This window comes from Salmo salar, chromosome 18, assembly GCF_965601325.2.
Source record: "Salmo salar chromosome 18, fSalSal1, whole genome shotgun sequence".
In the NCBI taxonomy this organism is placed as follows: domain Eukaryota; kingdom Metazoa; phylum Chordata; class Actinopteri; order Salmoniformes; family Salmonidae; genus Salmo; species Salmo salar.
This window is the reverse complement of record NC_138308.1, coordinates 14,424,311-14,448,164: the sequence shown is the minus strand read 5'-3', so window position 1 is coordinate 14,448,164 and position 23,854 is coordinate 14,424,311. Positions and strand designations below refer to the sequence as shown.

Sequence of the window (23,854 nt, the reverse complement as noted above, 5' to 3'; positions counted from 1 at the left end):
GGCAGTAGAGTTTGGCAATCTGTTCTGGAGTCTGGCACCAAGCAAAAGTAATCAAGTTTCCATTCTGGCTGAGCTGGAATGGAATTGTCTTGAAACATTTGGTAGCTAATTTGGCAGCCATTCAAATTCTGAATATCAAACAAACTCAGTCTGCCAAACTCGGCTTGACTATGGCTCTGACTGCAACTATTCAGTTGTGACAACTATCAATCCTTATCACTCTATTTAACCAGACAACTATCAATCCCTCACCTCAAACTCCAGATACTCCTCACGTTGCTTGTGCTCCTCCAGATCACGAACTTTGGCCTTTTTGTCTGGAATTACAGCCGTTAGCTCGATCAGCTCAGAGGAGATGGCCCGGAAACGTGTCTCATGGGATTTCACTTGTTCCTCCTGTCAGTGCACATGGCAAAGGAGGACCATGAACATAAGGCTACACCAAAGTCAGTCACTCATACAGAATTCTGATCAACATAGAGGCCTACTTACACATTTGAGTTATTAGTTGTAAATAGCAGTTCTTCTCTGTTTTTAACACACAAAAAAGTATACAGGAGTATGTCTTCAATGATCTGTCTTTAGTAGACAAGTTCCTACAATTTTTGGGGGTTGATCTCTCTACAGTGCAGATACTGGATGGCATGAGTGTGTTTGGGCTGGGAACTAGTACTTGGAAGCAAAGAGAGAGAAAAAGAGAGAGCGAGAGAGGGTCATGGTGTGAGTGGAGGCCTCTGTGTACCTGAGACAGTTTGGTGTTGGAGCCTGGCAGCAGCGGGCGGCTGAATTTCTTCTGGGAGCCGATGGCAGCAGGGAAGGGTGGCGCTGAGAACATGGCTGAGACCACGTTGATACGGGTGATCCACGACTGCATCTGCTCTGCATTACTGAGATGGAGGACAACGGAGTTCAAATCTGGATACCGGCTATCAGAATAAAGGCCACAAATGATCAGCCCCAGAACACACGTAGACAGGCTTAGGGTCAGTTATCAATTGAAGAAGTGTGACACTTATTTTCAAATTAGGATTTGTTTTATTAACTTCCTAAATTGAAATGGAATTCATCCCGACACTGAAAGAAAGTGTATATCTAGGACATCACAGACAACTGTGTACTCCAGGGACACAGAAGCATCATGATCCTCTACCTGAGCCTGGGGCTGTATGACAGGGGCATTGCCCACTCTATACTCAATCACTACTGTTTTGGGGGCACTTAGCACAGCTTTAGTACAGAACAACCTCGTAGAAGGCAGAAAGAGTAACGACCAAGGCTAATACAGAGCATGAGGAGTGAGTGGGTGGAGGAGGAGGATGAGGAGTCTCACGGTGCTTGGAAGAGGAACACCCGCCAGTCTGCAGTGCGCAGGTAGAACACGTTGGGCCTCTTGCTGTAGTCTGCTGCCCTCATGGCCAGAGAGTGGTGGATGGACACAGCGTTCTTCAGATCCTCTTCAGACAGCTGCTTATCTGGACGGTACTCTCCCTACGGACCAATCAGAGAGCAGAATGTTATCACACACGTCCAATCAGAGACTGGGATAAAAGGATGGTTGGGATGGGGTGTGGTTTGGTGTACCTTCTGCAGGTAAAGGACCAATCCCTTCAGCATGACATAAAACGTCTTCCATCCTCTCTTACCTCGAGGGGCTGAAAAACAGATCATGGAAACAAAGAAAATATCCACTCAGTATTTGTTGCTCCCAGGTGTGATTTTTAATCAAACTTAAAAATAGTACAGCAATGTTTAGATTGACACGGTCAGATCTATCAGCAGTGAAATGGAACAGATTATGGTTAACAGGTGAATGGTGACAGGGGAGAGTAAAGAGAACCTACTTTTCTTGCCGTCAGAGTCTGCGTGGACCTTCCGCACCAGGAAGCCATTCTTATAGATCAGGGCGTCAGGATTCTGGGCCACGCCTAGACCACTGCCAATTCGCTTCATGGTGTGAGAGGCGGAGTCAGTTCGCAAATCGGCCAACTCTGAAAAGGACTTGCGCAACTCCTCCTCATCGCTATGGAGAGGACACGATTCAAATACAAAAAGTTACATCCCTAATCATCAACAAAACCTGCTCATCTCAAACTGTTTTAAGTCATGTCCTCCAGTTCAGATCCAGTAGAAATTAATGAATGATCAGTCCTAATAGTTTGGAGGTGAGAAGGCCATGTCTTTATCCACTCAGCATGCCACTCTTGTGAGAGCCTCTGGATTTCCGGGTCACTTGGCTGGCTGTCACCCACGCCGAGAGGTCACATCCCATGATGCTCCCGCTGAGCAGCTTGGTTGCGTCTTACTGGCCAATCACAGAGAAAGTTTCACCAAGTTTCTAACAACTGAAACCCTGCTCAAAAACCCTGCCCCTGAACACTGACAGAACTCACTTTGACAAGCATGACCACTATGTCGAACATCTCATCCACTCACTTATCATTCAGATATCTGTAATTCATTTCTTACATAAAAAAATGGTTTTGCTGTAAGAGGAACAATTTTGATCGGTATGAGTGGTGAGTGACTCACAGTCTGTTAGATAACAGTATCCTGGCATCTCTTTGACTGACTGTGATGCCCTTCTCCCGTGAACTGAGGGGTCCGAGTGTTCGATGAGGCTATAAGAGAGAATCCTACAGTACTGACATTTGGGGAGGATGGTGTCTCCCGCCCACTGAAGACACTGACTGAATGCAGATCTGTACACCAGTGGAACCTTGCAGCTGCTCCCATAAACATTCATTAATGTATGAGCTTGAAATTGCTGTTAGTCAGAGGGGGAGTGCTGCTGCGTCACACTGTCCTGACTGTACTGTCCACCTCCGTCTCTCTGCTAGACACACTCAGATATGTACATAAAAGGCGCACGCACACACACACGTCGATCTTTAAGATGAAATCATCCACGGCCCATGCAGTTCAGTCGAACACTCTTTGGTGTGACGCATCCCAGGACCCATGGGATCTGTGTCTTAAAGGAACTCTGTCGCTCACCTCCGCTCTCTATCCATCTTTCTTTCACCATATCTCCTCGAAACCATAGCCTGCAGGTATCATGCATTATGATACAGTTATAATGCATTGTAAGACTTGTCATAAGCATGTGTCTTATATAAATCACCTCGTGTTTTGACAAAATAACAGCCAATTTGAGCCAGTTGCAATATTAAATGCATAAAGATAACACAATAGGCCTTTTTGTTAGACAAAGGTTTATAAAATGCTTATAAATAAGTTATAAATAAGTTATAAATTATACCTGTAGGTAAAATTTTAAGTGTTACAAAATTGCATCAATTTAGCTTTTAAAAAAAAGACAGAAACTAACCAATTGTGTTGCAGCTGCTAGTACATGTAGGTATATTCTGAACAGTGAACCGACCAGTCAGCACATACTGTACTGTACACCACAGCTCTCATCTGTTGCTAAGTAACTGCTGACCTCTCTGAATCCACAAGAGCAAGTAGTGGAGAAGAGAGGTTCAGAGGGAGAAAAACAGGGAGAGGGAGGCGAAAGTGAAATACAGAGCAGGAAAGAGATAAGGGGAGAGAGGGGAGAGAGGGGAGGCTACAGGCAGAAAAACGAGGATAGAGAGCGTTGGGATGTTGGGACCGGGAAGATTAAAGCAGTGGTGCAGAGTGAAAGGGAATGTGAGAGAAGATGCTGCTCCCACTGCTCTCCTTCAGAGGCTGACTGAACCCCTAAAAAGTGTGTGTGCTCTATGTGTTTGCGTATTTGCACTTTAGAATCAGAGTCAGACATTGACCTGTAATTACGAGAGGGGCAAGTAGGGACCTGTATCCATGGCAACAACATCTAGAGAGCTTATGTCTTAAATTAGGGGCTCAGGGCATCACAAAGACTAGGTCCAGAATAGCAAACCTTGGCGCACACAGTCTGGCAAATGCTACAGGGGCACAGTTGGTAGTTAATTCTGTAGGGGGAAAATTGCTTGTAGACTGATTTCAAATAGATTTGCGGCTAATTCCAATAAAAAAAACATCTGATACGCTGAGAGACTTTTTCAATCCAACACATTTTGTGACAGTGAGAAAATGAATCCAACTTCGATATGAATTCAGGAAACCTTAACAGCAGTTAATTGAATAAGGCAAGTGCACACAAATAAAGTCAGACATACACATACAGTAACAGTCAAAAGTTTGGACACACCTACTCATTCAAGGATTTGTCTTTATTTTTACTATTTTCTACATTGTAGAATAATAGTGAAGAAATAAAAACTATGAAATAACACACGTGGAATCATGTAGTAATCAAAAGAAATGTTAAAAACAAATCAAAATATATTTTATATCTGAGATTCTTCAAAGTAGCCTCCCTTTGACCTTGATGACAGCTTTGCACACTCTTGGCATTTTCTCAACCAGCTTCATGAGGTAGTCACCTGGAAAGCATTTCAATTAACAGCGGTGTCTTCTTAAAAGTTAATTTGTGGAATTTCTTTCCTTCTTAATGTGTTTGAGCCAATCAGTTGTATTGTGACAAGGCAGGGGTGGTATACAGAAGACAGCCCTATTTGGTAAAAGACCAAGTCCATATTATGGCAAAAACAGCTCAAATAAGCAAAGAGAAACAACAGTCCATCATTACTTTAAGACATGATGGTCAGTCAATACAGAACACTTCAAGAACTTTTAAAGTTTATTCAAATGCAGTCACAAAAACCATCAAGTGCTATGATGAAACTGGTTCTCATGAGGACCGCCACAGCAAAGGAAGACCAAGAGTTACCAGGATAAGGATAAGTTCATTAGAGTTACCAACCTCAGAAATTGCAGCCCAAATAAGTGCTTCACAGAGTTCAAGTAACAGACATCTCAACATCAACTGTTCAGAGGAGACTGCATGAATCAGGCCTTCATGGTTGAATTTCTGCAAAGAAACCACTACTAAAGGACACCAATAATAAGAGACTTGCTTGGGCCAAGAAACACGAGCAATGGACATTAGACCGGTGGAAATCTGTCCTTTGCTCTGATGAGTCAAAGTTTGATATTTTGGGTTCCATCCACTGTGTCTTTGTGAGACACAGAGTAGGTGAAAGGATGATCTCCACATGTGAGGTTCCCACCGTGAAGCATGGAGGAGGTGTGAGTGTGCTTTGCAGGTGACACTGTCTGTGAATTCAAGGCACACTTAACCAGCATGGCTACCACAGCATTCTGCAGCGATACGCCATCCCATCTGGTTTGCACTTAGTGGGACTATAATTTGTTTTTCAACAGGACAATGACCCAACACACCTCCAGGCTGTGTAATGGCTATTTGGCCAAGAAGGAGAGTGATTGAGTGCTGCATCAGATGACCTGGCCTCAACAATCACCCAACCTCAACCCAATTGAGATGGTTTGGGATGAGCTGGACGGCAGGGTGAAGGAAAAGCAGCCAACAAGTGCTCAGCATATGTGGGAACTCCTTCAAGACTGTTGGAAAAGCATTCCAGGTGAAGCTGGTTGAGAGAATGCCAAGAGTGTGCAAAGCTGTCATCAAGGCAAAGGGTGGCTACTTTGAAGAATCTCAAATATAAAATAGATTTTGATTTGTTCAACACTTTTTTGGTTACTACATCATTCCATATGTGTTATTTCATCGTTTTGATGTCTTCACTATTATTCTTCAATGTAGAAAAGAGTCAAAAGAAAATAAAAACCCTGGACTGAGTAGGTGTGACTGGTACTGTATGTCCATACTTTCATGAGAACAAAAACATCCTTCATATGCAAAGAGCACTTACATGGTCCACTGGAGCTTCTCATTTCTGATGGAGTTGTACAAGGCCTAGAGAAAAAGACAAGACAAAACAAACGTCACACATATGAAAAAGGTTTGTTTGTGTGTGTGTGTGGAATGTCTAATGAGTGTGGAGAGACCCTTGGTCATCCTGCTACTTGTGCGACAACAATCATTAGATGTCTTGAATAAAGCAGTTCACATTGATCATATTAGTCACACTGATCGAAACACAAGCCTGCTGCTTCGACCAAAGCAAACCACACAAAATGTACCCTGCATTTTCCAAGCTGTGCCTTCTTCTTGCGAGCCTGTGGGTGGTTCTGACCATCCTGGGACCTTCCCAGCAGGTCAGGGAAGGACAAGGGTTTGAGGGAACGAGAGCGAGGGGCGCGGGGGTAGCGGAAGGGGTCCATCACTCGGAAGTCCCGGCGAACACGCACAGAGCAAAGAGAGCGGGAGCGATTCCGCCCATCAGAGTGGATGCTGTTTACACCAATCATGATAATGCACCAACAGGAGCAGTCTAGAGGAGAAGAGACGGTGGAGGGATGGATAAAGCCAGATAATCCCGGATCTCTCCTGTTGAGCAAAGGCTCCACAGATTCTGTATATGGCCTCTTTCGAAGCTTAACACCAAAATGTAGAGATTCAGTTAAAAGGTAAAAAGAGAGAGAATGACAAAGAGGTGACTCTCAACAGAGGTGTCAGACAGACAGAGACAAACAGTCACTTTGTCACTGGTGACTGACAGCAGGGGTCACGGTCTTACGAACTGCGCTTCTCTGGACTTCTGAGGAAACCACTGATGGAGGTTAACATGGGCCTCAAGCCCTCCGATGGGACTTCAGATCCTGCATAATGGATCCATATGCATTCATTATGCATGTATGAAGAAACAGTGGTGTGCAACTGCCACTTGCGGTGGCACCATTCTGTGTCAAGTCTATGAAGGTGGAAGTCTTTCTGGAAGGATGTCAAGCAGTTGCCAACATGCTATTCAAGAGCTGGTACATACATACACACACTCCGTAACAACTAATGATACTCAAGAGTCACACAAAACACACACACACACACACACACACGTAAACAACAACCCAGTTAACGAGGCCGAATGATGACTAGACAATCATAGCAACCATAAGACAGCAGTGAGCAAGCAACGGAGTTCACCCACACATACATCAGCGCACACACATACACTACCAACACACACTCACACCAAACCAGATCGAGCGGGTGGAGGGAAAGAATTCCACCCACTCACTCACAAGCAAGCTGTCGAAGAGAACCCTCAAACTGACGCCACCGCACGTCCTATTGGAACTAAACAACATGTATCCAAGGCTTGACGATACAGATGCTGTATCCAAGGCAGTAGAATACAGATGTTGGAGACTCAGACTACCCTGTTGCTCTCTAATAAATGAAAGGCTTTTGGCTTGATGATGAGGGACTGAACAGGTCCCCTCTCTCTCTCCCTCTCGCTCGCTCTTTGTTCTCTCCGTTCCTGGATCCTCTCCTCTTTACTGGTTTGTCTTCAAACATGTAAATGGTTCTCACACATCCACTTATTTCTCCTTCGTATGCGTCAATCTCTTATTTCCCTCCGAAAATCCCTCTATACACGAGTCGGGAGAGAAAATTGCATCTGTGCTTCGCACTCCTTGCATCTCTCTCTTTTCAATAACTGTTGTTCTATTTCCCTGTGTGCTTCAGATGAAAAAAACAGACTGAATCACAGTGACAAAAGAAAGCGGATGATGAGGACCGAGAGCTCTCCCTCTCTCTCTCTCTCTCTCTCTCCCCCTCTCTCTCTCTCTCTCTCTCTCTATGCGCATTTCTCTCCGGCTGAGCAGCAAATCCCGGTCCATGTTTCTGTTCAGATCCCTCCCTCCTTTTAGTGTCAATCATTTGCCTCCATATCACTGTTTTCTTAAAATGCAGGTCTTTTTCACACTCCATTTCCACCAGTCTAACAGTGTAAAAGAAAGGAATGTGCAGTCCAGGGACAAGTATGAAACAATGGTGCCTTTCTAATACAGTAATTAATAGTCTTTGGAAGAAATCTGCCTTCCAGATGCTGCTACCACTTTGCGGGCTGAGATGTAGGCTATACAAAAAGGGCAGAAAATGATCACCTATGGGATGAGGAATGTATAGAACATAATGTAAAACCATTAAACAGAAACTCATTGCGAAACACACACACCAAAATAACCATAACTCCTGATTGAGAGCTAACATTTCCAGGTCACTGAGGAAGATAATCCTCTGGAAGGTAGCCTGTCAGAAAAAGATCTCTCACAGTCTGGTCAGCCCACTGGGATGGTAGGGGGTTGACATGCATACAGAGGTGCTATTCCATCCAGCCCCAAATGAAAAGGAGAAGCGGTCTTATCAGAGGATGACGGGGGCTAAAACACAAAAGGACTTCATCATGTTGACAGGGCTTTACTTCTTACCCTTACAGTTTTTTGCCCGAGTCAAATTGCTCTGCATCAAATTGACTTGAAAGCTTTGGATAGGATTGGATACCTAGCCTAGAGGGTAAGGTGGAGCCATTGCCATACTGCTTATACCGATCCAATCTTTTCAGATCTATATAACTGCATGCAGATTGATTTGAAATAAACTGCCCTAAAATATATCTGATCAATCTATCCCATTGAAGTGGATATTCCGGGTCCGTTTCCCAGTATTGGGTCGGGACATATTGTAAAATGAAATCGATTTACCCACTATGATCCACTGTACTGTGCAGCCGTCTTCATCAACCGAACAGACTCAATAGCCTTGGTTTCTCTAATGACTGCCTCGCCTGGTTCACTAACTACTTCTCAGATAGAGTTCAGTGTGTCAAATCGGAGGGCCTGTTGTCCGGACCTCTGGCAGTCTCTATGGGGGTGCCACAGGGTTCAATTCTCGGGCCAACTCTTTTCTCTGTATATATCAATGTCGTCGCTCTTGCTGCGAGTGATTCTTTGATCCGCCTCTACACAGACGACACCATTCTGTATACATCTGGCCCTTCTTCGGACACTGTTAACAAACCTCCAAACGAACTTCAACGCCATACAACACTCCTTCCGTGGCCTCCAACTGCTCTTAAAATGCTAGTAAAACGAAATGCATGCCCTTCAACCGATCGCTGCCCGCACCCGCCCACCCGACTAGCATCACTACTCTGGACGGTTCTGACTTAGAATATGTGGACAACTATAAATACCTAGGTGTCTGGCTCGACTGTAAACTCTCCTTCCAGACTCATTAAGCATCTCCAATCCAAAGTTAAATCTAGAATCGGCTTCCTATTTCGCAACAAAGCATCCTTCACTCATATTGCCAAACATAACCTTGTAAAACTGACTATCCTACCGATCCTTGACTTCAGCAATGTCATTTACAGAATAGCCCCCAATACTCTACTCAGCAAATTGGATGCAGTCTATCACAGTGCCATCTGTTTTGTCACCAAAGCCCCATATACCACCCACCACTGCGACCTGTATGCTCTCGTTGGCTGGTCCTCGCTACATATTCGTTGCCAAACCCACTGGCTCCAGGTCATCTATAAGTCTTTGCTAGGTAAAGCTCCGCCTTATCTCAACTCACTGGTCACCATAGCAACACCCCCCCATAGCACACGCTCCAGCAGGTATATTTCTCTGGTCATCCCCAAAGCCAACACCTCCTTTGGCCGCCTTTCCTTCCAGTTCTCTTCTGCCAATGACTGGAACAAATTGCACAAAAAAAAAAAATTTTTTTTTTTTTAAATTTAAACATTTTTTTTTTTAAATAACAAAATCACTGAAGTTGGAGACTTATATCCCCCTCACTAACTTTAAGCGTCAGCTGTCAGAGCAGCTTACCGATCGCTGCAGCTGTACACAGCCCATCTGTAAATAGCCCATCCAACTACCTACCTCATCCCCATATTGTTTTTCTGCTCTTTTGCACACCAGTATTTCTACCTGCACAGCCTCATCTGCACATATATCACTCCAGTGTAAATTGCTAAATTGTAATTAATTCTCCACTATTGGCCTATTTATTGCCTTACCTCCTTTGCACACACTGTATACAGATTTTTCTATTGTGTTATTGACTGTACGTTTGTTTATCCCATGTGTAACCGTGTTGTTTTTGTTGCACTGCTTTGCTTTATCTTGGCCAGGTCACATTTGTAAATGAGAACTTGTTCTCAACTGGCCTACCTGGTTAAATAAAGGTGAAATAAAATAAAAATCTCTATTCACAAAGTGAGCTCAATGAACACAGACTCGTTATCATGTCAATACACTCACCGTTTATGTTTCCTATGACAGTAACTGTACAGTGTGACATGCTGATTGTAGGAAGCAAAGTGAACCTCTCCACTGTAGTGAGTTGTGTTAATATGCGCCACAGCAACAGAGAACTATGCCCTTGACACCCATAGAAAAACGTGGAAATGTACACTTCTTTTTTTACATTTGACTTTTTAGTCATTTAGCAGACACTATTATCCAGAGCGACTTACGGTAGTGAGTGCATATATTTTCATACACCACAATGTCTGCATTAGCATACCCTGCATAATCACCGCCCAACAGACACATTAACATTACTCACACTGTACACAAAATACTGACAACAAGGTTATGAAAAGAGAGGATATGGAGAATAATATGGATAGGAAGAAAGAGAGAAAGCAGCGAGTGAGAAAGACAGAGTGATTTGTAACGCCTGTCTGATAATGCCATGACAAAACGCTCATCACAGCAGGCGGCACCATGTGACAGCCAAATTCCCATTTACTGAGAGGCCTGTCCTCCCTCTCACCCGTCACCAGTAATTTACCATATGAGCCCTGCCCCATTGACTACTGTACTGTAGCAGCCTCCTCTCTCTGCACCAATAGAACAGACAAACAAAAGGTGGATTGCTGAGCATTCCCTAATATTTCATCATTGTGATAGCTCAGCTGTGATATGAATAGTTAACAGAGAGACTGAGGAGGAACAAAGCTTGGTAATCTCTGTGGGCAGTTGGGATGAGCTCCCACAGAGGTAGGTGGAACAGAAAGGTAGGAACACAACACATATCACAGACAACGAGCAAAGGAGCAATTAGGGAGAGAGAAAAAGATGCACGTCATACATGAAATGGAGAACGAGGGAAGAACAGAAGCAGGCAGATGGAAAATGTTCTGCCATGCGTTGATATGATTTGTAACAGAATGAGTAAGAGAAACTGAAAAACACAGGAAGGAGGGAGGGAGGGAGATGAAAACAAGGGAGTAGGAGGTGATGCTGTTCACAGGAGTGAGGCAGAGAGTGAGAGGGTGGAAGGCAGAACATGTTGACTCTCTCTCTCTCTCTGATCTACACAATATGGTGCTGTTAACAACAGCTCAGAGGTGGTCAACAGATCACATTCAAATCCTTTATAAAAGACAGAAAGCCCTTTCCACTACAACAGGGAGAAAATACGTCATGCTGGATCACGCATGTAAAAGAACGCATCTATCTGAGGGTGAGAAACATTAGGTCTCTCTGTCAGCTTTCAGGACATGCATCTCTCGATATCGTCTGAGCATGCTTGCCAGTCAGTGGAGTAAGTTACTCTGATGTCAACCAACAATCTGGGAAGAAAAAAAAAGTTCTCAACAGATTGACTGAAACCGGATCATGGATATCAAGAGATCATGTGGTCAAATTGAGGTCCTGCAGCTAAACCAAGGTTCCCACTGTGTGTGTGTGTGTGTGTGTGTGTGTGCCTGGTTCAACACATCTAGCTATATTAGTTTCTACTCTATATTTGAACTAATTCAACAGACCTTGAGCAGTTCTCTAGGAAAATCTTTTCCATCGTTTAGTCCTTCCAAGTTGCTGATGAACTGCAGAATGGACATCTTTTTGCCAATATTCTGAGGAAGGAGAAAATAAGCATCTTTACTCACACTGTCTGCTTAAGGACCCCTCGAAGGACAACTTTAGGCCTGTATTGATGTTTTATAGCATATAAGTTACATATTTATAAGCTATAACCAGGGCCAAGTGGTTTTCCTGCTCAAGCCAATGGTCTATCTTTTCGACCAGAAAACTTCCAACTCTTTACCCACATTCCCTCCACAGCTCTCTAGCCCCTGGCTCACCCACAGTTACTCACGTGACCATGCAGGTCTGTATTGAGCAGCATCAGGGCACAGGTCAGAGTGTGGACACTGTCTGGAACAGGGAGAGAGAGAGAGAGGGAGCGCGAGAGATGTTTCAGTGAGTTCTAATGCAATATCAGCGTAAGAGTGCCCCACAGTGGCCCACAGTATATCGATAATATGTGTTCTTTAACAGCCTTAAAACTGTAACAACTTCAACATATATATATATGTGTGTGTGTGTGTGTGTGTGTGTGTGTGTGTGTGTGTGTGGTGTGTGTGTGTGTGTGTGTGTGTGTGTGTGTGACATACATGTACACACACACACATACATGTACACACACACACACACACACACACACACACACACACACACACACACACACACACACACACATGTACACACACACACACACACACATTCAACCGGTATAACCTTCAGAAGGTATTGCATTGGGGTTGCATTGTAGATATCTTCTAGAGAAGTGGGCCAGCACTCGCTCCCTCTCTTGTGTCTCTCCCATGAGGGCAAACTCCCTCAGGAAGGCTCTGTGGAAGACATATAGCATTGTGAGAGTGTTCACTATTCAATGAAAGAACAAATAAAATCACTTGGACATTATGCTACATATTTTGACCATTTCCACTGAAGAGATCTCACCGTATTGCCTGGTCAATAGTAAGCCCTGAGAAGTTGAAGTAACTGAGATATTCCTCTGCCACCATCTGACTAAACTCATTACTGCAGAATGACAAGATGCAGACAATTAGACCGGTCAAACCAAAGATGTCAAAAAGTATTTTACTGTAACTACAGTTGAAGTCGGAAGTTTACATACACCTTAGCCAAATACATTTATACTCAGTTTTTCACAATTCCTGACATTTAATCCTAGTAATTAATCCCTGTCTTAAATCAGTTAGGATCACCACTTTATTTTAATGTAAAATTTCTGAATAATAGTAGAGCTTTTATTTCTTTCATCACATTCCCAGTGGGTCAGAAGTTTACATACACTCAATTAGTATTTGGCAACATTGCGTTTAAATTGTTTAATGTCGGTCAAACGTTTCGGGTAGCCTTCCACAATAAGTTGGGTGAATTTTGGCCCATTCCTCCTGACAGAGCTGGTGTAACGGAGTCAGGTTTGTAGGCCTCCTTGCTCGCACACACGGTCAGTTCTGCCCATACCTTTTCTATGGGATTGAGGTCAGGGCTTTGGAATGGCCACTCCAATACCTTGACTTTGTTGTCCTTAAGCCATTTTGCCACAACTTTGTAAGTATGCTTGGGGTCATTGTCCATTTGGAAGACCCATTTGCGACCAAGCTTTAACTTCCTGACTGATGTCTTGAGACGTTGCTTCAATATATCCACATAATTTTCTTTCCTCATGATGCCATCTATTTTGTGAAGTGCACCAGTCCCTCCTGCAGCAAAGCACCCCCACAACATGATGCTGCCACCCCCGTGCTTCACGGTTGGGATGGGGTTCTTTGGCTTACAAGCCTCCCCCTTTTTCCTCCAAACATAACGATGGTCATTATGGCCAAACAGTTCTATTTTTGTTTCATCAGACCAGAGGACATTTCTCCAAAAAGTACACTCTTTGTTCCAATGTGCAGTTGCAAACCGTAGTCTGGCTTTTTTATGGCGGTTTTGGAGCAGTGGCGTCTTCCTTGCTGAGTGGCCTTTCAGGTTATGTCGATATAGGACTAATTTTACTGTGGATATAGATACTTTTGTACCGGTTTCCTTCAGCATCTTCACAAGGTCTTTTGCTGTTGTTCTGGGATTGATTTGCACTCTTCTCACCAAAGTACGTTAATCTCTAGAAGACAGAACACGTCTCCTTCCTGAGCGGTATGACGGCTGTGTGGTCCCATGGTGTTATACTTGCGTACTATTGTTTGTACAGATGAACATGGTACCTTCAGGTGTTTGAAAATTAGCCCCAAGGATGAACCAGACTTGGAGCTCTACAATGTTTTTAGGTCTTGGCTGATTTCTTTTGATATTCCCCTGATGTCAAGCAAAGAGGCACTGAGTTTGAAGTTAGGGCTTGAAATACATCCACAGGTACACATCCAATTGACTCAAATGATGTAAATTAGCCTATCAGAAGCTTCTAAAGCCATGACAATTTTCTGGAATTTTCCAAGCTGTTTAAAGGTACAGTCAACTTAGTGTATGTAAACTTCTGACCCACTGGAATTGTGATACAGTGAATTATAACTGAAATAATCTGTCTGTAAACAATTGTTGGAAAAATTACTTGTGTCATGCACAAAGTAGACGTCCTAACCGACTTTCCACAAATTTCTTGTTAACAAACTATAGTTTTGGCATGGTTGAAAAACAGGTTTTAATGACTCCAACCTAAGTGTATGTAAACTTCCAACTTCAACTGTATGCATTGTATTAAGCAACACAGACAAGAATACACAAAACACACAGTGGTGGAAAAAGTACCCAATTGTCATACTTGAGTAAAAATAAAAAGATACCTTAATAGAAAATGACTCAAGTGAAAGTCACCTAGTAAAATACTACTTGAGTAAAAGTATTTGGTTTTAAATATACTTAAGTATCAAAAGTGAAAGTATAAATCCTTTCTAATTACTTATACTAAGCAAACCAGACGGCACGATTTCCTTGTTTTTAATTTATTTATCGATAGCCAGGGGGACACTCCAACAATTTACAAATGACGCATGTGTTTAGTGAGTCCGCCATATCAGAGGCAGTAGGGATGACCAGCGTTGTTCTCTTGATAAGTGTGTGAATTGGACCAATTTTCTGTCCTGCTAAGCATTCAAAATGTACCGAGTACTTTTGGATGTCAAGCAATGTACCCTCTAATATTTTTCAGCACGGAGCAAATTTCAGGTCTGCTGAGCGCAAACTTGAACCTTGTGAAACTTCTGTGCAACTTCCGGCACGTGTTTACTGTGAACACAGACTGTACCTGCTTTCATTTACTGTTTAACAGTGGCCAAGTAGGCTACTGTGGCCTACCATAAAAAAAACTATGAAGAAAATGTATCACATAACATTTTAATATGGAAATAGTTGTTCTATCAGTCAGCCTACAGTAGCAGCCAATGTGTGGTGTTCAATGTAGGCCTACATTCCATGAGACTTTGAAAAAAAACATGCAGGGCTTGACATTAACCTGTTTATCCACTTGTCCTTCAGGCAAGGAGGTGACTGAACATGTTGTCTTGTTTGATGCAAGAAACCACTTTACCAAATAAAATGCATTATTATTCCCATACCATTATTACAGAGAATAAGACAAGTTATGCTACCCTCTGCCTATGGCTACTTATGTTATTTAAGCTTGTCTCAAAATACAACACTGCCCCTTTAATAAAAATAAAAATAAAAAAAATAAAAAAACTCTTTACCTGATTCGCTTTTCAAAGATGGCTAGAAAATGTACAAATTAGCTATAACTGGGCTAATAACTCACTATACAGCAAAGAGTATAAACAAAATGTGCACACAAGGCTACATGCAACTCTGGCTTTGATCTCAAAACAAGCACATCATAATAGTGAACTCATGCTGTAAAACAATCCAGTTCTAAGTGAATTACACAAATCCATATATGGAAATGAGTCATTTGCATACAGGCCTACTGCAGCTCTGTTTGGTTATGGCGCACCAGTGTGTAGAGTAAGGCCCCGAGTCGCAATAGAATCCTACTCCGATGCAGTCTGCCAACAAAATCTCTTGCACAACAAAATCTTTGCATAGTTAGTCTTGTTTTCATGCATGTTATATTGAAAGTGGCTAATATTGCGTTGATTCGATCAAAATCACCACAGTAAAGGGAAACGTTGACAATAGTGTTAACCAACGGGGAAAACTCTAGAAAGTTGAGTGAAGTTCAATCTTGCGCAGGCTGATTGTTATTCTGTGCAGCAGTCCCCGGGGAACTGCCCTGGAACATTGGTGTCAAGGAAAATATTGTAAAAAATATAAGTAATAAAGTACAGATAGTACTACTTAAGTAGTTTTTAGTACTATCTGAAATGGTCCACCCACACAGTGTGGTGAAAAAGGCACAACAGCGCCTCATCAACCTCAGGAGGCTGAAGAAATGTGGCTTTTACAGATGCACAACTGAGAGCATCCTGTCAGGCTGGATCACAGCCTGGTACGGCAACTGCACCGCGCCCGCAACTGCAGGGCTCTCCAGAGGATGGTACGGCCTGCCCTCCAGGACACCTACAGCACCCGATGTCACAGGAAGGCCAAAAAGATCATCAAGGACATCAATCAGCCGAGCCACTGCCTGTTCACCCCACTATCATCCAGAAGGCAAGGTCAGTACAGGTGCATCAAAGCTGGGACCGAGAGACTGAAAAACAGCTTCTAGCTCAAGGCCATCAGACTGTTAAACAGCCATCACTAGCCGGCTACCACCCGGTACCTTAGAGGCTGCTGCCCTAAGGAACACTAGTCACTAAATGTTTACATACTGTTTTACTCATCTTATATGTATATACTGTATTCTATTCTACTGCATTTCAGTCAACGGCACGCCGACATTGCTCGTCCTAATAGTTACACATTTCTTAATTCCATTCTTTTAGATGTGTGTATTGTTAGATACTACTGCCCTGTTAAGAGTTAGGAACACAAGCATTTTGCTACACCCGCAATAACATCTGCTAAATATGTGACCAATGAAATTTGATTTTAAAAGTATTTTTACACCACTGCGCACGCACACACACACACACACTCCACACACACACACACACACACTCAAAATGTAGTGTTCCAGTAAACTCACTTCTTGCTGAGGTGCCTGGCCACGTCAGACTTCCTGAAGCCATCCAGGTTGAACAGGCGTTTGGCCAGGCGCTTGGCAGCTTGCAGGTCAGCCTTGTTGCCGTTGGCCAGGGACTCGGTGCTGCCCAGGGCCAAGTGCTCGCCCACGTCCTGCTGTGGGAACGGGTCTGGAGCCCGGTGGCCTGGCTTCTCCCTGACAGATGACAAGAGGGATGACTCACATGAAGCTGTTCTAGCCCTATTATAAAACAGGTAGCTAGGTAACAATCGATTATATGGGACAGGTTTGGGTCTGTCTCGAATTCAACTGTATTACCTTTTGCCAACTGTATAATAATAAAACTGTCAGTGCCAAACTGTCTTGGCACATAGTAAAGAAGACGGTTGGCACTGGCAGGTGCCATATTTATAAAATCAGTTGACTAGCAGGTGCCAAGGTTATTGTCATGGGAAGTGGGCACACAGCCCTTCCATACTTGGCAGGATATAGCCAAATGTAACAGAACCACTATTCCAACCATGTACCTGTATTATAACCATACAAGCCTTTCAACTTCCATCTATTTTAACATGCAGTACACAGAGATGAGCTCTGTATTAAATCCATTGTCTCCAAGGGAAACACCCGTCGATTTTCTCCATTGCGCCGCATTGCTTTCACTCATAACACGCAGCTGAATTAGTTTATTTCCAGCCCCTCCACCTTCAGGCGCTTATTATTAGGACAGAATGGCATAGTATTAACATGTCTATTCACAGTAGTATCTAAACATGACCCCCCCCATAGGACTCTCTCCATTTCTGAACAACATCAAAAGGGTTCTGTGCATGAATGTTCTTCTACAGCTCATAACATGCGTGGATTGCAAATGATTATACCCAACCACACTGTTATTAAATCAAATGGAGAAGAAAAAAAAATAAGTTACCAGAAAACGTCAGTGCTTTTGGTTGTGTCTAAAAGGATGATCCATTTATTGCACTTCTGAAATGTAAATGGTCTGGAGAATTTCTAGAATAAAGATCACGCACAGTGCTTAACTAATAAGCTCTTTCCTAGTGGAAAATCTGTATGCAATGATATGAGTCATGTACGGAAAGGATAAAATCACCATCATGCCAATTCATTCTTCAAATTTGAAATTCTCTATAAAAAGAGTTTCAAAAAAGGTTAAACGTTTCCATTTGCGTCTACACAAACTACACCCACGATAGTCAATTTGCTTTGTGACTAAAGTTAGACTTATGTCTCTGCAGACATTTGAGAAAAAATAAATAAATAAATAAATAAATAAATAAATAAAATCAGAGCTCATTTAAGAGCTTGGATGGAACTGTCAGCAAGTCCTTCCTACAACATGGTAGAGAGTTACATCCATTCATCGCAGAAATACCCATACATTTACAGTGGGTGAATCCCCATCTAGATAAGATGAAGTAATCTGCCCTACCGAATTAACAGCATGGTCCTTTGGTTAGTAGTCCACCTTGCTTTAAGCCAAGAGAGTTCCTCCTCAAACGCATGACTCCTTTCAGACCTCCACAGCAAGGTAGCAACCCATCTCAGGATATAGAACACCCCTGTTTATTGGTTGTGTTTGGTTTATTCCACCGGCCCTTTGGGTCACCCCCTCTGACAGAATGGTCCACCACAAAGGAGGTGGGTGGGGAGATAAGTAGCAGGGGGCTGAGTTTGTTTATTCTTAAAACAATGGGTTTATGATCCACTCCTCCACAGAAAGGGAGAGAGAAAGACTCCCAGACTTATTTTCCAGGGTGTGGCGAGGGAGACTGTTCTTTTGGGACGCTAGCAGGAGTGGCCGGTGGACATTTCATTCAACAGCGTCCATGGAGCTCTATAGAAAAGTCTCAACATTTAAACCAGACCACAGCCTTCAGCCTTTATATTACCAGGTCATGTCCTTAACTTTACAACCGATTGTAAAGTTGGTTGTAAAGTTATACAAATAGTCTCCATCGCAAACCGACATCTTATGTCCCGTTTCAGTTTCATAAACTGGTTTTGCTGCATCATGAGAACAGTCAACCCACACTCCACAGACACTGAGAAAGTGCTCAGTCTTGCCTTTGTTGACAAGGGCTGACAACATATCACCACTGAGAAGAAACCCTCCAACTAAGACGGACATACAAAGCTACAGTTGAAGCTATGACATCTAAAAGATAACCAAAGTAAGCTGAACAATGGGAGTTACATGTTCTCTGATATATTTGCTCTTTGACTCAGGCTATGCTATAGATCAGAGCAGCAGTCTCTCACTTTGTTGAATTGCCCTTTTTCTCCGGGCAACACATTCCACTGTCACTAAAGATGACACAGCATATAAGATCATGTATTCACTGTAAGATACCACAGCTACAAAGAATCTTGGAAAGTTAGTATTCGTCTACACATATTACATACATACCATACACACACACACACACACACACACACACACACACACACACACACACACACACACACACACACACACACACACACACACACACACACACACACACACACACACACACACACACACACACACACACACACACACACACACACACATTTCCCCCCAACAGGCACAGAGTTGTTTGTGGAAGTTATTAGGCCTACTTGAAGGAGTCACATTGCTTCCCCTGTTAGGAAATATCTTAGAGCTTTTATCCCAGTTCCCATCTGTGCTATGAATTATTAAGTGTTTTCGCTCTTGCTTTACAGATAGTTCAGAGCCAAAGCCCCCTGGAAAATCAGATGAGTCACGTCAAGGGGTTTCACTCAACACATTTCTAAATAAACCAAAAATATACACCCTAATCAAGAATTCAATTTCGCATTCTACACAGAGCCAGAATCTAGGCGCTACAGTTTATATACAGAGGCAATAAACAGGAATCTATGTTGCTGATTCAGTTGACAGGTCAGGAAATGGTAAAAAAGCTGAAATTATTGGACAAATACCAACACATGGCCCATGGACAACGTAACATTCTAGAATGTCCCCCCCAGGTGAAGCCAAGCCTGCTAGCTGATCTAAGAACACCGAGGTGAGCCTCTGTCGTAGGGACCAGAACCAACAGGTATTAATCACTCCATCAATAACACCATGAAGTGCCACATAGCGTCTCTGAACACACACTGTCACGCCCACCCTGTACATCACCCATTTCTTACCAGACACTGTATAACACTGTCCAGCCAGCTAGGAGTCACAGCAACACAGATAATCAGCTCAAATTCATTTCATAACATTAGACCATTCGTAACAAAATGTAAAAAAAAAAAAAAAAAAAAAAAAAAACACATGATAAAGTCAACCTCTGCTGTCCATAACACTGTCGAGGTCCACACACACCTCTGACAGACAGACGGATGTAGGTATGGTACCTTGGGGAACTCACCGGTAGATGGCTGGGTAGGGGGCATACAGGTACCCGTCTTCCAAAGCCCCGCCCCCCCAGCAGAGCAAATAGCGTGCCATGTTGTCCCCAGAGCCCTGCCCCTTTCACACCCAACCACGGCACGCTGCGGTGAGGTAACCCTGCCAGTCAACAGTCTATCCCACTGACCACATGGAATCTCCAGCCACACGCCCGACACAGCTCTCAGCCGGAGCCTAGCACAGCCTCATGGTGCATTTCACAACTTGTTATCTTCCATTTCCCCTCCTTGGTGTCTGGATACTCGCTCTGCCTTATTTGGCGCCCTAATCTGTTGCCGTTACCCTGTTGCTGTCCTCCCCTGCTGTCCCGTCTCTCTTTAACGCTCTCGCTGGCTCGGTCAGTTCCTCCCTCTCCGGCTCGCTGTAGCAAAGATGGTGGATAAATGAAGATAGAAACTCTGTGGCCTGAGGGAACTAAACCACCACAGAGTTTCATACTGTACTGTCTTTGCTTAGGCCATTTTTTTTTAAAAGGCCAGTTCCGGTCTACTTAACTGGGTGTGAATGAAATAGCAGCTGGGTCTGGTCTCCTTAGTTCATTGAACCAGAAAAAAAAAACAGAGTGGGGTGTCTCTCTTCCTCTTCCGTCTCTGCCTGTAGCTCTCAATCTGATCTCTGAAGTATCCAAGCCAGTGTGGACACAGTATGTGGTAATAATTTGGCAGGATCTTTGTTGAACTCAGTTACTCGGTCACTCTCAAGTCTTTCACTGCCTTCTCTCTCAGTCAGTATCCGCCGTGTGCCTCTCTCTGCAGATGGCTCATCAGCTGGGCTATTTTCCGCTGCTGGAGAAAGCATGCATTTCCTCTCTCCATGGCTGCAATCCCACCTCCTTTCCCCCTCTCTCTTCGTCTCCCCTTACCTCCCCTCCCACTTTCTATGTTTCTAACCTATTTTCTGATTTCACATCTGTCAGCTCCCATCTCTCTAAACAAATACACATGTAGCCTATCAGATTTAAATCCCAGTACAGTTTCAGTAAAACTCAAGTGTGTCCATGTTGCAGTAAAGCCAAACAAACAGAAATGAAAGATAAAAGTAGCATACAACAATGACATCATACAGACTGATGATACCAGATCTATTCCTTTACTAATACATATATTTCATGTCTACCAAAGAACAGACTTCATGGTTTTACTAATTCGTATTTTAAAGTCATTGTTGACATGGCTTCTGGCACATGAAGTAAAGAATCTAGCCAAAGATAAGACTCCTTCCAGACCACTCAGTCCAACAAGTCTGGCTCTAGAACAATGAGTCTCTTGTGGATCAAAAGCCAACTGAAGTGAACTTGATTTTCTCAAAGTGAACTTGTGACACTGGACATATCTTTAAATGAACTTTCGATTCAAATCAAACTGCCTTTTGTAGTTTGATCAAAAGACTTGAGTTCATGGTGTGACTTGAAAAAGGAGTTGTGTCAGTGGCCCTGCTGCAGTTAATACTATAGCCTCCTGTGACTTAATAGTCCAAAAGAGTGCTCGACCTCACACTCAACTGGCTCTTTTCTATTTTAAAACCCTGAAATCACATGGGCCAGGAAGTTAATCTGCAGTTGCCATGGTTACCCAGTATGGCTGGCTGAACTACAGATCGGATTGGCTGCCTGACGTGAAAGGCGGTGCAACCAAGGAGCCAGGTGGCATGGCAGAAGGGGTTTGACTGACTTTCAGTGAAACCAGTGACGCTAAACACACATGGAAACGCTCACTCACTGAATAGATGGGAAGATACACTGGGTATGAGTATGCCTACACATGTTTTATATAAAAATGTACACTTATGCATAAATTAACATTCACAAATAGGACCCGGGTACTCAGATTCTCAGGCCCCTATTAATATAATTTGTCCTGTAAACAAAGTTATAATAATTCCATTTTTAGAAGGGTTGGTGGGACTGATATACTACACCTTGCAATGAAAATAACACCAACTTGATTATTAGCCACTACATTGTAGAATAATAATGAAGACATCAAAACTATGAAACACATATGAAATCATGTAGTAACCAAAAAAAAAAAAGTCTTAAATCAAAATATGTTATATTTGTGATTCTTCAAATTGCCACCCTTTGCCTTGATGACAGCTTTGCACATGCTTGGCATTCTCTCAACCAGCTTCACTTGGAATGCTTTTCCAACAGTCTTGAAGGATTTTCCACATATGCTGAGCACTTGTTGGCTGCTTCACTCTGCGGTCCGACTCATCGCAAACCATCTCAATTTGGTTAAGGTCGGGAGATTGTGGAGGCCAGGTCATCTGATGCGGTCATCTGATGCAGCACTCCATCACTCTCCTTCTTGGTAAAATAGCCCTTACACAGCCTGGAGGTGTGTTAGGTTATTGTCAAGTTGAAAAACAAATGATAGTGGGACTAAGCCAAAACCAGATGGGATGGCGTATCGTTGCAGAATGCTGTGGTAGCCATGCTGCTTTAGTGTGCCTTGAATTCTAAATAAATCACTGACAGGGTCCCCAGCAAAGCACCCCCACACCTCGTCCTCCATGCTTTACGATGGGAAATACACATGTGGAGATCATCCGTTCACCCACACCGCGTCTCACAAAGACACGGTGGTTGAAACCAAAAATCTCCAAGAGACCAAAGGACAAATTTCCACCAGTCTAATGTCCATTGCTTGCGTTTCTTGGCCCAAGCACGTCTCTTATTATTGCTGTCCTTTAGTAGTGATTTCATTGCAGCAATTCAACCATAAAGGCCTGATTCACACAATCTCTTCTGAACAGTTGATGTTGAGATGTGTCTGTTACTTGAACTCTGTGAAGCATTTATTTGGGCTGCAATTTCTGAGGCTGGTAACTCTAATGAACTTATCCTCTGCAGCAGAGGTAACTCATGGTCTTAAATTCCTGTGGCGGTCCTCATGAGAGCCAGTTTCATCACAGCGCTTGATGGTTTATGTGACTGCACTTGAAACTTTCAAAGTTTTTGAAATGTTCCGCATTGACTGACCTTCATGTCTTAAAGTAATGATGGACTGACGTTTCTCTTTGCTTATTTGAGCTGTTCTTGCCATAATATGGACTTGGTCTTTTACCAAACAGGGCTATCTTCTGTATACCACCTGTCATGACGTTGGCCTCTTTGAGTACAGGGAGGACAGTTGACCCCCTCCCCCCTTGCACCATCCCCCAACCTACCTCCCCCCACCCAGGCCCTGTGTGAAAGTGTTGTAAAATTCCAGAGGAGAATCTTACAACCACATGGCCCAGTTGAGACACAGAGGGGTCCCATAGAGAGACACAGGAAATTCTTCCAACTCACAGAATTGGGGAACCGAATGACATTTGTGTTCTGGAGAAGGTATGGAAGATTGGTGAAGAATCCAGCTACGAACTGGTCCGCTTGGTACAATTTTGTGATACTCAGAAGAGACAATATAGCCATATTACCATAAAACGGTTTATATAATAGCCTCAGCCTTGAGACTCGCATCCACATGGTTGTATAGAATGTATTAATAAGGATAAAGCTATTTGTAATACATTGAGATGCTATGTACTGATGTTAATGTGATAGAATTATATTTCTGTACCAAGCTTAACTCAGTCATCGGCACGCCCCCAGGGACACAGACAGGACCAGGTGTCATGTGACATGTTCACTATAAAACCATAGCCTGATCTACTTTCTTCAGACCCGGCCTCCACTCCATTGCGAGTTGGCCAAT

At 43.3% G+C, this 23,854-nt stretch overlaps 1 protein-coding gene across 3 annotated transcripts in view; it reads right to left on the bottom strand.

The window, feature by feature from the left end:
- The window catches only part of LOC106576711 (PH and SEC7 domain-containing protein 1-like), a 47,612-nt gene that overhangs the window by 2,754 nt on the left and 21,004 nt on the right, over nucleotides 1-23,854 (bottom strand). Inside the window, exons 1-12 of one of the 3 annotated variants that reach the window (XM_082964722.1) lie at nucleotides 20,113-20,970; nucleotides 16,706-16,897; nucleotides 12,559-12,639; nucleotides 12,334-12,446; nucleotides 11,912-11,970; nucleotides 11,580-11,669; nucleotides 5,760-5,803; nucleotides 1,842-2,020; nucleotides 1,582-1,652; nucleotides 1,331-1,488; nucleotides 743-887; nucleotides 253-396 (exon numbers count right to left, since the gene is read on the bottom strand). In XM_082964722.1, the coding sequence (XP_082820848.1) occupies nucleotides 253-396; nucleotides 743-887; nucleotides 1,331-1,488; nucleotides 1,582-1,652; nucleotides 1,842-2,020; nucleotides 5,760-5,803; nucleotides 11,580-11,669; nucleotides 11,912-11,970; nucleotides 12,334-12,446; nucleotides 12,559-12,639; nucleotides 16,706-16,897; nucleotides 20,113-20,192 (1,356 nt within the window). In that variant the 5' untranslated portion in view covers nucleotides 20,193-20,970. Of the gene's footprint in view, nucleotides 1-252; nucleotides 397-742; nucleotides 888-1,330; nucleotides 1,489-1,581; nucleotides 1,653-1,841; nucleotides 2,021-5,759; nucleotides 5,804-6,030; nucleotides 7,565-11,579; nucleotides 11,670-11,911; nucleotides 11,971-12,333; nucleotides 12,447-12,558; nucleotides 12,640-16,705; nucleotides 16,898-20,112; nucleotides 20,971-23,854 lie in introns of those variants that run through there. The other 2 variants (XM_014154040.3, XM_082964723.1) reach the window with 2 other exon arrangements.